This window comes from Hipposideros armiger, unplaced genomic scaffold (assembly GCF_001890085.2).
Source record: "Hipposideros armiger isolate ML-2016 unplaced genomic scaffold, ASM189008v1 scaffold_613, whole genome shotgun sequence".
NCBI lineage: Eukaryota > Metazoa > Chordata > Mammalia > Chiroptera > Hipposideridae > Hipposideros > Hipposideros armiger.
This window is the reverse complement of record NW_017731963.1, coordinates 526,397-540,937: the sequence shown is the minus strand read 5'-3', so window position 1 is coordinate 540,937 and position 14,541 is coordinate 526,397. Positions and strand designations below refer to the sequence as shown.

Genomic DNA, 14,541 nt, shown 5'->3' with positions numbered 1-14,541 from the left:
GGTGCTGTACCTAGTGAAGTCAGCTTGCAAAGTCCATCCAGAGACCGGCAAAGGTGAGCCTAGATTGCAGCTGCCCAGGCCCCTTGGGCCCCTGGGCTCTGCGAGGTCCATCTGCAGTGACCAACACCACCCCATTCTTATTGCATGGAGGGAGGTGGATGTGAAAGCGGTCGGGTGTCTTATGTATCCTGCTCTTTGGTTCTGGAAACTATGCAGTAAACACTAGCCTTATGGAGGTGGCTGGTTAGCCTAGGCAGTTAGAGCGCAGGCTCATAACACCAAGGTTGCCGGTTCGATTCCCACATGGGCCAAGGAGCTGCGCCCTCCACAACTAGACTGAAACAACCACTTGACTTGGAGCTGATGGGTCCTGGAAAAACACACTGTTCCCCAATAAAATTTCTTTTAAAAAACAAACAAACAAAAAGCAACAACAAAACTAGCCTTATGATAAATGAACTTCCATGGTTATAAATTAGCCGGCAGTGTGGAAGAAAGAATGAAAGGGAAGGAAAAACCCACGATGTTCCCCTGTTGGAGTCAGAGTGTCAGCACCCTGGGACTTCCGTCCTCAGCTCAGGTGTCTTTCTGGTAAAGGTAGGGACACTGGGGACAGAAGCCTCCTACATGACGGGCATTCGATCCTGTCCATGTTGGAGCTCAGGGGCAGGAGGGTCCCATCTCACAGGCAGATCCTGCCCTGTCCCCCCAGAGGGAGAGCAGTGTCCTCACCAAGCGCCCCCACCTCCACGCCCACCGAGGCCAGCTCCCTGCCTCCCCATCACCAGTTCCACCGCCGCCTCAAGGCTCCCACCCTGGGATGTGGGTCACTTTAGTCACTGTGCTGCTTGGTTGCCATCCCAACCGGCTCGGCAGGGAGGGGACAGTTCCAGAGGAAGGAGGACATCCCCAGAACCTTGCTTCCCTGAATGCTGACACCGTGCAGTGTTGGTCACAGGAGGACAGTGGCATGTTTCTGCTCCACAGGCCGGGCTGCCAACCAGCTGTAAGTTTTGCAGGTTGTCAAAAATCAAAACACACATACAGTGGGGGCCAGCAAGGCCACTTCTGTCTTGAGAAATCATTCCATGTGAGCAAGAGTGCTCGTGGTGACCTTTCCCCGTGATGAGTCACTGGAGACGACCTCATGGCCATGGGCGAAGGGGTCACATGAATGGCCGTGGGTGAGGGGCCACATGAATGAACCACCCACATGGGAGGGACACTCGGGCTCTTAAGTAGAATGAGCTGAAGTAGCAGACGCTGGGGAAAACCCCCCAGTAGGTTGATGTATACTGGGGATCCTTTTATGGTTAAGAGAGGCAGAGGAAACCATTAATACAGCGATGTCTCCAGGCACATGCATCTGAATCGAAGGAGATGAGCCCCCCAAGACGGCTAATAACGGTTATTCCCCAAGGAGGGGAGCCAGGGGGCTGTTTCTCTGTAATGCTTGAAGTTTTTACAAAGAGGATAGTCTCCTGTATTACTGTTATAATTATTAATAGACATAGAAATAAAAGCCAAAGTACATAAAAGAGAAAATAAAGAAGTCCTTTCTGCTCAAATGTTATAAAATGCCCCCAAAATGGAAAAGGAAAAAAAAATAAAGCAGTGGCCCTGTATAAGAAGCAGCTTTTCTGATGCTGGAGAGGCCAGAATTTCTGCCCTGGACCCCGGCTTTGAGGGGGGACACCCTCATTCCCAGTCTGGGGCCTGCCCACCAGGCATCTCTCTCTGCCTTGCTGTGTGGGAACAGGAAGAAGACAGATCTGATTGCCTTGGTAGTCAGATGGGGAACCTGAGGTCCAAACGTGGCGTGGCAGCCCAGGCCTCCTCCTCCTGCTCAAGCCAGCCTTCGTTCTCCGGAGCCCTCCCCTCTGACGCTCTAGTTCTGTCCATTGAAAGAGCTGCCCAAAGCCACTTAACTTCTCTGAGCCTTAGTTTCTTGTCTGCGAAAGGAGGATTCTGACCTCTCCCCTCGGGATGGTTGAGAGGAATAATTGACAGAGTGTATGAGGAAGCACTTAGGTAAACAAACTGTTCCTGTCCACCTCTCCTGGCTACCCCATCTTTCCGCCTCTCTCACTTTCTCCTCCCCAAGCCAGTCTGGTGAGATTTAAAATAGAGCCCTATGACACAGAACCATGTGTGGCGTATGGCTCTGGGTATCCACTGGGCACCCTATTACTGAACGGGGCTTCGGAACCCGGGCCACCCCCATGCCTGGCCTACAGCGCCATGGGAACATAAGGGCCAAGACATGGTGGAAGATCGCTCGGTAGCTCTGTGGCCTTGGGCAAGTCATTTTGCTTGTAAATGGGAACAGCAGGAGTCCTCACATCACCAGGTTTTTGTGAGGCTGAACATGGAGCTGCACAGAGTGGGCCTCACTCAACCCACTTCTATGTCTCTCCTGCCCCATTCCCCCACCCTCAATGGCCCCCATGGATGGGTCTAGCCCTGTCCATCTCCCACCTGCCCATGAATGGAGTGCAGCTCACCTGGGCACCAGCTGTTGAAGAGCAGGACGAAGTGGCCCAGCATGAAGCTGGAGCCCTGGTAGCCGGTGGAGGCCTCCAGGCTGAGGCGGTACAGTCCGATGGGGGCATTGGCTGGGGTGCTGAGCTGCAATGAGAGGACATTGTCCTGCTGGTTTACCATCGAGGCATTCCAGCCACCTTCCTCCACAACATCGGTCAGTGGGAAGCGGGCTTTGGTTCCAGCTTCCTCGCTGGGGGCTGGGCCTGCAGAGGAAGAGAACAGGGGCTGTGAGCCGGGGCGAGCGGGCAGGGAGGGACCCAGGATGACAGGGACCAGGCACGGCTGGGGGTCCACGGGCCTGGGTTCAAGACCTAGTTCTGCCACTAACCACTGAGGGAGCTTCGGCAAGAGGTTTTATCTCCCTGAGCCTCGGTTTCCCCATCTGTAAAGCGGGGACCAAACCCCAACCTTACAGAGTGGTTTTGTGGGAATGCATGAAAAGCTGCAGGCGCACAGCAGGCCCTCAATTAGATAGAGTCCACCTGGAAGAGGGGACAGTGCAGCCTGGCACAGGGTTTCAGTCATACTGTTCTGGAATGCACGACTTTGGACAAGACCATCCCCTTCTCAGTTTGTCCACCTGGAGCATGGATAGGAATTAGACAGATGCTCCCAAGGGTCCCCTTTTCCTGCCTAGTTCCTTTACCTGCTAGCGGCCTTTTCTTTTCAGAAAAAAAAGCCCAGGCTCTGAGTAAGATAGGAACTTGGGCTTCTGACATCTCCACGGGGGCCTGTCTGAGAGTCCCCTTGCTGTCGGGTGCTGGCCCAGGCAGCCTCTAAGTGTTTATCTCCCCCCAGCTTTTGGCCTCTGGATCTCCACAGGCAGACCTGAGGAGGGGTCATAGCCATCCCTCACCTTCCTACAACCTTGTACACTTGATGAAATGCCGTGGCACTCTCTGCTTCCCCTAAGACCCATTATACATGTGGGACAACTGAGGCCTGAAAGAGATGGAGTCTCCCAAAGGTATCCCAGGGGTCTGCAGCAAAGTTAGCGCCTGAGCCCAGGTCTCTAGGCTCTGGGCTGTCCCCCACGGCACCTCTGATTCCCAGAGGATGCTCCCTAGTAGGGGTCTCAAGGTTCAGAGAGGTAGAGAGCTTGCCTCAAACAGCTGCTTTTTTCAGGTGGAGGAGAGGGCCTGGCCCACGCAGGCAGTTCTGAGTCACAGGGAGGGCAAGGGCTGGCTGGCCACCCTTTCTGGACTTGGGTGGCGGAGAGGAGAAACAGGACCTTCTCTGCTCGACTGGGCGGCTGCCCAGGAGGGTTTATTTTTATTTTTCCATCTCCCTCCCTGCAGCTCTGCCCACTGCTGCTGACAATATGGGGGCCTGCTCCCTCCCGTCACCCAGACCCCCGCTTCCCACCCACACCCAGGCCCAAATATAACCATGAACTAACAGGCCTCCGGGACCCTGTCTGGGTGCCAGGAGCCAGCTGTAAGCCTTTAAACGCTCTCTTGTATTCCAGAGTCAGCATTTAAGGGAGGAGTTTGGCAGCCCTGAGGCCAACCAGGGCCTGGTTCTCCCTCTCAGACCCTGAGCACCGTGTCACCTCGGCTAAGTCACAAGCCTTCTCTGATCTGCAACTTTCTCACCAAAGAAGAAAATAGGCTTAGACCACATGTCTGGGAGGATCTGATTCCAGGTCCGATACTGGCTCTGTAACCTTGGACAAGCTATTTAGTTTCTCTGTGCCTCAGTTTTCTCATCTGTGAAACGGGGTCAATTGCAGTACCTCGTCATAAGGTCAGTGTGAAGCTTAAAGAAGGTGAGGTATGCAAAGCACATCACACGGTACCTGGCACACAGTAAGTGCTCAATAAATAATAGTTATTGTTTATTGTCACACTACCTTCCTAACACTGCTTAGAGAGCTCAGAGAAGGCATTTAAAACAGTGACTCACACATAGCAATTATGCCCTAAATGTGAGCTATCCTCAGTATCATCATAAAAGACCATTACAAATCAGAATTCTCAGGCCAAATAAGATTTGAGGACTGGAGTGGAATGGAAACTGAGGCCAAGAGGGGTAAAAGTGAGGGTGGCTCTCTGTCCCAGTTTATGCCTGTGGTCTTAGCATAATTATTAATGGCGTCCCTTTCATTCTCAGAAACGTCCCTGTTTGGATGATCAGTGATCTGGTCACAATGGTTACCACCTGGGCCAGGTCCCATAGCCACAGTCACTGTGGACATACTACTTGTGGGAAAAGGTCAGGAACACACTTCCCTTTCTGTCTGTCCTGGAGCAGCTGTGCGCGCGCGTGCACACACACACACACACACACACACACACACACACACACACACGCGCCCCTTTCTTCCAAAGGGCCTGGAGGGTGGGATGAGGAAGGAGTAGCCCCCTTCCCACCACTGCTCTGCTCACCTAAGCTGGCTTTGAAAATTCCTGGGCTGCAGTTCCACACGGTACTCTTGGTGGGGCCAGAGGCACCACAGGGACCCCTCTAGGCTTAAATGACTCTGGGGACCTGAAGGGCCCTGGCCATTGTCCCAGACCATGGTGGTGGGGAACCCGGTTGGGTGAGTGAGAGGAACCTTCCAGAGCAAAGCCTTCCACTAGCCTCATAAGGGTTCTTTTCACTCCTTCAGGCTGACCTCACTCCCACCCTACTCACCTCCAAGCCCTGACTTCCCCTGAGAGGGAAGCAGAGCTTTAATTCTGGAACAAAGGTGGCATTTGTGTACTGGGGGCTGTACCCTCTAACAGAGCCTGCCAGGTCTCCAACGGTTTGGGTGAAACACACAGCCCCTGGGTATGCGTGGGGTCAGGCCACACACTCCATTTGCTGAGTGACCTTGCCAGCTCTCTCCCCCTCCCTGGGCTTCATTTTCCCCGAAGAGATAAAACAAGCTGATCACCAGCTGGAATGTTCTAACAGAGGAGCAGGGTGCCCAGGCCCGGCCCCGGGCTGGGAGTTGACACAAGCCAGGCCTTGAGTTGGGAAGGCCTGGTTTCCTGCTATTGTCCCTCCGGCTTCCCCAGCCTCGGGGAGGGTCTTGCTTGCTGAGGAAGGGAAGCAATGTGCATCTAGAGATAGTAGTTCCTTCCATGGCTGCTCACAGGGGCTGTGGAAGTGACCAGGGCAAGTGGGCTACAGTTTGAGATAAGCTAGTGAAGACTGGAGAACAGAGATTAGTTGCTGGAGTGGGCAGGCCAGTAGCTTCTACAGCCCTGAACGTGGGACCCTAATTATCTAATGCCAGGTTGCCTAGATAGTTGAGAAAGAGAAAGAAAGGGGACACCCTGAGAATGAAAGAAGAAAAAAGAAAGTGGGGGAATCACAGGCTGCCCAGGCTGGTAGCTCACCTACTGTTCCATTTCACAGAGGAACAAACCAAGGCTTGGCAGGCACTTGTGATTAATAGGTGAAGGTGCCTGTTGTGGGGTCACAGTGATGAAAAACGTCAACTCTGGGGTCAGGGTTTGAATGCTGCTTGTTCTCTGCTCGTTGTGTGATCTGGGCAAGTAACCTGACCTTTCTTTTTGTTTTTTGAAAGATTTTATTGGGGAATCGGGGAAGGGGAACAGACAAGTTGCTATCCTTTCGTTCGTCAGTCTAGTTGTGGAGGACGTTGCTTCACTGGCCCTTGTTGGTATTATCATTGTGCTCTTCCCGGGTGAGGCAGTCGCTTGCTGGCCATTGGATGGCTGCTCACGCTGGCTGCCAGCCTCACACGGTAGCTTATGGCAGCCCACTGCAGCAGGGACTGCAGCCTACGCCATTGCCGGCGACTCACAGCAGCCGAGCTCCAGGTCAAGCTGTTGTTCACTATCTTAGCTGTAGAGGGCGCAGCATCACTGGCCCTCATGTGGGATCTGAACCGGGGCTCTGCTGCTCAGAGCTGGTGTCCCAAGCCAACTCTTAACCAATGCGCCACTCGGCCGGCCCTGACTTGACCTTTCTGACCTCAGTGAACTCCTTACGCTGCCAAGATGGGAGAGTTCTAATAGGATAGGAATGCAAACAGTAGGCGCTCCATGGGTGTGAGTTTTATCATCCTAAGCCTGGCTCTTCTCAGAGCACCACTTGCTCCAACCTTCCACTTTATAGAAGGGAAACTGAGGCTAGAAAGATCAGAGACTAGCTGTTAGAAAGGGCCCCACAGGTGCTGTGTGTGTGTGTGTGTGGGGTGTCCCTGGGTAACTGGTATGTCTTTGCCAGAAGGGAAGGAGGGGGTAGGAAAGGGAAAAAGGGCATATCCGTGGCCACTCTGCAAGCCTTGCGATAAGCTTTATCAAATGGCTTCCCAGGTAAATACAGGCCTCAGCCAGGAGGGTGCAGTTCCTGCTTGCTGTTGTCTGCCCTTGGAGACCTCAGAAAGAGCTGACCTTTCCTACCCTTGGGCCAGAGTCCCAGCCAGGTGCTCCCTCGCTGACCTCAAAGGAGTGGTTTCCACCAGAAGTCAAAGCAACCAATTCAGCATTCCAGGTGACTTTCCCAGGATTGGACAACTGGGCATCTGGGAATGGGGTGGCTGGGGCCTCAATGTCCCTTCACCCATCACTGAAGCCCCTGAAGCAAGACCAACAATGTCTACTAAAGTCAACAGGGTGCTCCCCTAAGTCAGGCCCTTCTTACTCAACAAACCTCCACCATGGCTGCTTTTCACATAGGCTCAGAGAGCCTAAGCAACTTGCCTCTGGCCACACAGCGGGTAGGCAACCCAGGTCTGCACCAGAAACCAGGTCTGTCCATCCAGCCCCCAAGCCTGAGGCAGCCTCCCAGAAGACCGGAGCCAGCTGGGTTCTCTCCACTGCCCAAAGCCAATCTGGGCCTGATCCCAGAGGCCTGGTCAAGTTGCGTGGATTTTGGGAAGTGGCTGTTGGTAAAACTGGAAAGTTGTTTTGATGTAGGAAAGAGTGAGCAAGCTCTTGATGGACCTGCGTGATAGGAAGCTGACCCAAGCCTGCTGATAACAGGATTTCAGGAGCCCAGGTGTGCAGAAGCACAGGTTTGTTTACAAATCTGGCTGGCCTGGGGTGACATCTCTCGACTTTCTGGACCTCAGTCCCTGCGTCTGTGACATGGAGCTAGTGACTGCTGGGAATTGCCCAGGGGGCAAAAAGGAATGGGGTCACCTGTCTCACTGTCACAAGACAATGAAATCACAGAACAGGGCAAGCCAGAGCGGAGTGGGAGGTGCAGATACTCACCGGTCACGGCACTGAAGGTGAGGCTGTCCACGCTGGCCTCGTAGTTTCTGCCCTCGAAGTGCAGCGTCAGCCAGAAGGGCTGGCCCCGCCGTACCACAAGCCTCTTCTCACACAGGTCTGCCGTGTAGTGGTCACGGCCATTGGCCTCCAGCTCCAGGTCGCATCTCTCCAGAACCAGCTCTATGGAGTCAGTGAGGAGCGTGAGCCGTGGTGGCATCCCTCAGCCAGCTGTGACCCCCTGCCACACACCTGCACTCCCTGGGCACGGGGCCCCCCAGGGAGCCAACCCTCTCTACGCAGTAGTGACCATCCTTCCTCTTCCCAACCCCCACCCCACCCCATCACTTAGAGACCAGCTGGGAACAAATCTCCCTAACTCTTAATCACAAGGCTGTGCCCACTGTGGCATGTCGGGAGACAGCTCTGCCACCTCCCAGCTGTGTGACCTCAGGCAACTCAACTTTTCTGGGCCTCAGTTTCGCCATCTGTCCACAGGTGAGGATAGCAGGGTCCCCCTCACAGGGCTGTTGTGAGCCACTTAGTCCAGTGCCTGGTGCGTAATAAATGCTTACTAAACGCGAGCTATTCTATCGTTACTGGGGGGCTCTTTGGGTTAAAGCAAGGGCAATATGCATATATTGGGCTGTCGGAGAAGTCATGGCACACTTTTTTCTATGTTTTTCATGGCAAAAATGCATAGGTTGATTACACAGGCTTTGCCTTTTAGGTGCCATTTCCAATGTACAGGAAATACAGGAGACTGAGGACTATGGTAAATAAAGAACCAGGAAACAATCAATAAAATTCATTTTCAGGGAAACTATACACAAAGGATCTGGTTTCTTTAATAACTACATTGCAATAAAAAAATAGAAAAAAAAAGTTCAAGGAAGAATTTTAGAATAAGAGAAAACTCGGAGACATTCCAACCCCTTGTGCTGCATAGGCCTTATTTAGATTTTGATTAAAAAAAAAACTATTACATGTATGAGACAACTGGAAATTTGAATACTGATGGAAAAATGGTGATATTAAAAATGTTTGTTAATTTGTTTATGTATAAAACAGAGTCCTTATCCTTTAGAGATACATATTGAAATATTTACAGATGAAATGATGTGATGTCTGGGATTTGGGGGTGAGACGGAAGTGCAGGAGGCAGGAGTAACCATAGGTTTGTGGAGGTTGGGACGGGGTGATAACATAGGCATTTATTATTATTCTATTCTCTCTACTTTTATGGATGTTCAATAGTCTTCATAATAAAAGTTTTTATTTTTATTTTTTAGCTGAGACATCCTGCTACCTATTGGCAGCTTAGTGGCAGCTCAGCTCAGGCTGGGCATCGAACTGCTGTTGCTCAGAGCTCAAACTCTTGAGCGAGCTCTTAACCAACTGAGCCACTTGTCCGGCCCAAAAGTGTTTGTTTGTTTTTTAATCACAGGGGTTTGGAGTCTTTGGGACCCAGGCTTCAGTTCTGCTGTGCCACTGTGTGACCCTGGACAGGTGTCTTTGCCTCTCTGTGCCTCCTTTGCTGAAGCCTCGAAGGGCTACTGTGAGTTCCAGCAGAGGATCTTGGGACACCTTTTCCCCAGGGCTTATCTCAGGGCTGGAGCTTGATATGTGAAAGTTTTGGTTTTCAGAGGGAGATGAAGACCTAGGTACGGGTGGGGGTGATGGGGTGGATGGGCGTCTGAGAGAAGCACAAACCCCATAAATCTTGGCAACCTCAAGGTCAAGATTAAGAAGCCCATAGGGTGAGGGAATTGGGCAAGACAGACTCTCAGGGAGTTGGAGTGCCCTTGGGGAGCGTGCAGTGCAACCGAGGCCCAAGAGTGGGGATTTGTCCAGTCACCCAGCGTGTCAATCCTTCTACTGGGACATGATCCCAGCTCTCCTGCGTCCCACCACAGAATATCCCAAAAGTGAGGTGCAATGTGCCTACTGGCTGCAGAGCGAGACATTATGTGGCCCCAGGTCCCACGGCAAGTGGCGACTTTGGGACTTGAATCCAGGGCTATAGATTCTGGAGCCTGCACTTCAATCAGAGCTCAGGGTTTGTTCTCCATCCCCCTACTTCTTTCTGCCCCCCCCCCGCCCATGTTCTGTGTTGTTCCCTAGCCTGGGAGGGGACATCTGGAAGCTGACCCCCTACAATCACAGCTAGAGAGACTTCCACACAGAAGAAAGATCTTCCTGCTGGCTTGCTGGGGGTGAGGAAACACTGTTTTTGGAAACTTCAACCCCCTAAAATCTTAAGCAGGAAAGAGACCACCGCTGTCCCCCTGGGAGACTTTAGAGAGATGGTCAGTCCCTGGTCTCGGGCTATTATCTAGAGAAGGGTTTCCAGAAGTCATGCCCAGCTCCAAAGGTGCAGATACAATGGGGTCTGGAATCACAGGGTTTCTGCACTGAGGACGGACCTTAGGTCTTCCTGGCTGGGGGACCCCTGTAGGAAGTGGCCACTGTGACAATGGGGCAGAAGGTTTATCATCACTGGCATCTTCAAGGTCTCCCACCCCCACTGAGCCTCACTCTTGGGGACAGGGATGGGAAGCTGCATTGGGGATAAGGGGCCACCTAGGCTACATGTCACAGCCAGCCCTGAGTTGGTTTTTAATCCCATGTGCTGGGGATCTGGGTCCCAGAGAGGGACAAATGTGGCCTGAGATCACACAGCCGGCCAGGAAGGTCCACGGTTCCTCCCGCTCGTCCCTGTCCCACCTGCCCCATGTCCCTCTCTGCATTCCCTCTCCGCACACCTCCTTCCTGGGGGTGGCAGTGGTGCAGAGTTCATCTGCAAATGAACTTTACCCAAACGCCAGCCAGATACTGGGTCCAGCAGCATGAATGCAGGGACATCCTCCATTGCGGAGATCCCTCTTCTGGGCTGTGTGTGTGTGTGTGTGTGTGTGTGTGTGTGTGTATGGGGGGCAGGTAGGAAACTAACTGAGCCCCTTCTCCACTCCTCTCTGCCCTCACAGGTATACCAAGGGCTGGCATTATCATTCATGTTTTATAGGAGGGGAAGCTGAGACTCAGCAAGTGGCCAAGGACTAGGGTTGTAGAACTTGAGGGCCAGAAGGGGCCTAAGAGAACATGGCTGCCCTCAGCCCACTTCCCCATAGGATGCTGGAACCTCCTCTCTGGCCCCCAGGGCCAAGGAGTCAGCCAGGGTTGGCTGGCACACTATCAGGGACAGCATGCACACCTCCTTCCAGCTGGCAGGGACTGACAAAAGCTAAGTGTTCTGAGGCCAGACCAGCACCCCATACACAGCTTCTCGCCACCTGGCACACAGTAGGGACGCAGCCCCACTGACTGACTCAGGACCTGGACAATGGTCCGCTAGCATGGTACGTTACAGCTTACAACACACCTTCATGTTCCATGGCCTCATCTGATTCAGGGAGCCAGGGGTTAATGATTATTCCCTCAGGATGGGGAAACTGAGGCCCCAAGCCCAGCCAGGACTGCGAGCCAGGCACCTCTCCCCCAGCCCAACACTCCTGTTGCTCTCCAAATCAGGGACTTAAAGATTGACCCCCAAGCTTCTCCTGACCCCCATTGAACTGGCAGACCACTGAGACCAGGAAGGGACAGCCAGGCAGGGGGTGGCAGTAGCGCTGACGTTAATACTCACCCTCGGCCATGGTCAGGTGCTGGCGATGACTCCTCAAACTCTCCAAACGCGGCAGGACACTCCAAGTTTAGACCACTGGCAGCAGGCACTGCAGAGGCTGAGAGCAACGGCAACTTATAGCCCTCTTTGGGGCGGGCAGGGGGGTGGAGCCACAAAAGGAGGCGGGGACCTGGTGAGGCCACTATCGCCCAGTCTGAGCCCACGCTCTGGGCTGGCCGGCTGGGGCAGGAGCCCAGGGGAGGGACAGAGCGGTAGCCAGGCAAGGGCTCCCCCTGCGGGAACAGACCCAGCACAGGGCTGAGACAGCAAGGACAAGGACACACAATTAGACCAGGACACACAGACATACCTGGACCCACAGCATCAGACGTTGGGTAACAGAGACACCTGGACACAAAAATTCACACATGCAGATACAGACCCACAATCAGAGACATAGGGAAGTGGCTACACAGAGACACAGGCACATTTCCACAGATACAGCAGACAAACCTGGACATACAGACACATGTGACATGGACACAAAATTAGATTAAAACCGCAGAGGCATGCCAGGACAAAGACACAGCTAGACACACAGGTATCCACCAAGAGCCACACATAAATGCGCAGGTGTCCAGATACACCCAGCTCATAGACACACACAAATAGACCTCACAGACACCAACCAACACACCATCAGATGTGGGCACAAAATCAGATTGGGGTACCCACAGACACGCCAAGATGCAGATACTCAGAGATGGCACACATACAGACACAGACGCATGTGCAGATACAGACATACCCACAAAGACAGGCACACCCACATATCTTTCTGGAGCAAAACCCAGATAACCTGCCTATCTCATCCATCCCTCAATCCATCAAATCATCTATCCATCCATCTGTTCGTCTACACATCCATCCATCCACTCACCCACCCACCCACTCATCCATTCAACCCTCTCCTCCCCCATCTTCCTTCCTCCCTTCACTGATCTTCTCTGCAGTCCCACTGTGTGCCATAAAGGAACAAAACCAACTTTCCAGGGACTCAACCTCTGACCCTCATGCCTAACACCCTGGGGGGGTGAGGGGGGCATCACCCATCCTACTCTCCCTGGCTCCTTGGCCTCCTATGCCTTTTACCCACTGTGAGGCCTGAGTGGTGAGGGTCCCTGGAGAGACAGGGGCCTGTGGACCTCCCCAGCCCTTTTTCCAGAATACATTCCATATCCGTTGATGGATTTGGGCTACAGAACTGGCCCCATTTTCCATTCCTGTGTGACACAGCGCAGGGAAGAAACCTGTGTTTCTTTCCTTCTTTAAATAAATTTCCTATGTATGTTTTTTTTTATTAACTTTATTGGGGAACAGTGTGTTTTTCCAGGACCCATCAGCTCCAAGTCAAGTAGTTGTTTTCAGTCTAGTTGTGGATGGCGCAGCTCAGCTCCAAGTCCAGTCGCCACTTTCAATCTAAATAGTATTGGGGGGAACTGGAGGGGGGGGGGTGCAGTGCAGCCCACCATCCCATGCGGGAATTGAACCAGCAACCTTGTTGTTTAGGGCACGCGCTCTAACCAACTGAGCCATCTGGCCACCCACCGGCAGCTCAGCGGCAGCTCAGCTCAAGTCGTTGTCTTCAATCTAGTTGTGGAGGGCACAGCTCACTGGCCCATGTGGGAATCGAACCGGCAACCTTGTTGTTCAGAGCACATGCTTTAACCAACTGAGCCACGTGGCTGCCCCCAAACCTGTGTTTCTTTAGTGGATGTTTGTCCCTGGGCCAAATGGGCCCTGCCTGGGGTCTTAGTGAACAAACTCGTGACGCAGTGTTGGGTCCTGCTGACCTATAAAATGGCCCCACGGGTGGACCTTGTAACTGCTACATTTTACAGATATTGTTGCAGAAACTGTTCCCAGCAGCTGGCAAGAGCTCAGAGGGAGGAGCAGGGTGAGTGAACATCAGTCAGGAAATTTAGGTTTGAGTTCCCACTCTTCCCCTGACCAGCCGGGCAGGTATTTTGGCTTTCTATGCCTCAGTTTTCCCCTCTGCAAAATGGAGTCAAGGATTTATCCCTAACAGGCCTGGAGTAAGTTTGAACCAAAATGATTGAGATCAGGCATCTGGTACATAGTGAACAATCAATAACCGGGTGTCCCTGAGTTTTAGAGCAAAAATGCCAATTGTCCTAGAACCAGGCCCTGAAGGACAGGGACCTCAAACAAACAGGAGGCATGGGGACAATCAGGCTTTGCAGAAGGAAGACTGCAAGCTTTGTGGTCCACATGTGTCAGTCCTATCTCACGTGAAAGGATGGATTTTGCTTTCGTCCACATTCTTTTCCATTGAAAGTGACATGTTCTCAATGTGGTATTTATTTTCCTTTATAATCCTTATCTGGGAGCTCCCCGGGGCACGTAAATGCACTCATGTCTTCTTGGAATACCTATCAGATTGTTTCCGGTGCCCAGCGTGGGCTTGGCACAGGGCCCTGCTCTGTCCCTGACCCAACTGGCTGCCTCATCTTCCTTCCTCTCCCCTTCCATGGAACCATGGCCTCCAGAGTGATGCAGTGTCTTGAGCAACCCCAGAACAGGGCTAGCAGGGTCAGGACTAGCTTCTGAGAAGTGTAAGGCAGAGGCCAAAGACTTGGATTCTTGGCCCAGTGACCAGGGGCCCTCGACCCACTCTGGGTCTCCATTTTCCCATCTGTTCAGGAGGGCTGGAAACCCCTGCCTTGTCTGACCTCACTGGGCATGTAAGGACTCAAAACTTCGGTTTCCTGAGGGTAAAATTGAGACCCAGTGAGGGTGGCCATAGGCTTACGGTCCCCAGACAGTACAGGCAGGGGCCCTTCATCATCCTGTGCGAGGCGGGGGGGGGGGGGGGGGGGGAGGGGTTGCTGTGGAATGGTTACAGCAGGGAGTATCTGGGGTCACTGTTGGCTGGGCAACCCTGGACAAGTTACTAGCCCTCCCTGAATCTTAGTTTTCTCCTCTATAAAATGGTATAATAAGAGTCCCCACCTCTGGGGGTTAGAGATAATGTCTGTTCAGTGCCAGGCACATGGTAAGTGTTCAATTAATAGTACCTAAGACTTATTTATGATGATGTTATCAAGAGTCAGGACTCTCTTTCTTTTACAAAGGGAGGTTCCTATTGTATGAATAGGTGAAGCAGGTTGCAAAACA

At 52.8% G+C, this 14,541-nt stretch overlaps 1 protein-coding gene across 1 annotated transcript in view; it reads right to left on the bottom strand.

The window, feature by feature from the left end:
* Positions 1-11,484, bottom strand: part of TGM2 (transglutaminase 2) — a 32,716-nt gene extending 21,232 nt beyond the window's left edge. Inside the window, exons 1-3 of the mRNA XM_019625082.1 lie at positions 11,365-11,484; positions 7,722-7,901; positions 2,505-2,747 (exon numbers count right to left, since the gene is read on the bottom strand). Of these exons, the coding sequence (XP_019480627.1) occupies positions 2,505-2,747; positions 7,722-7,901; positions 11,365-11,374 (433 nt within the window). The 5' untranslated portion in view covers positions 11,375-11,484. The remainder of the gene's footprint in view (positions 1-2,504; positions 2,748-7,721; positions 7,902-11,364) is intronic.
* Between the last annotated feature and the right edge of the window lie 3,057 nt (positions 11,485-14,541).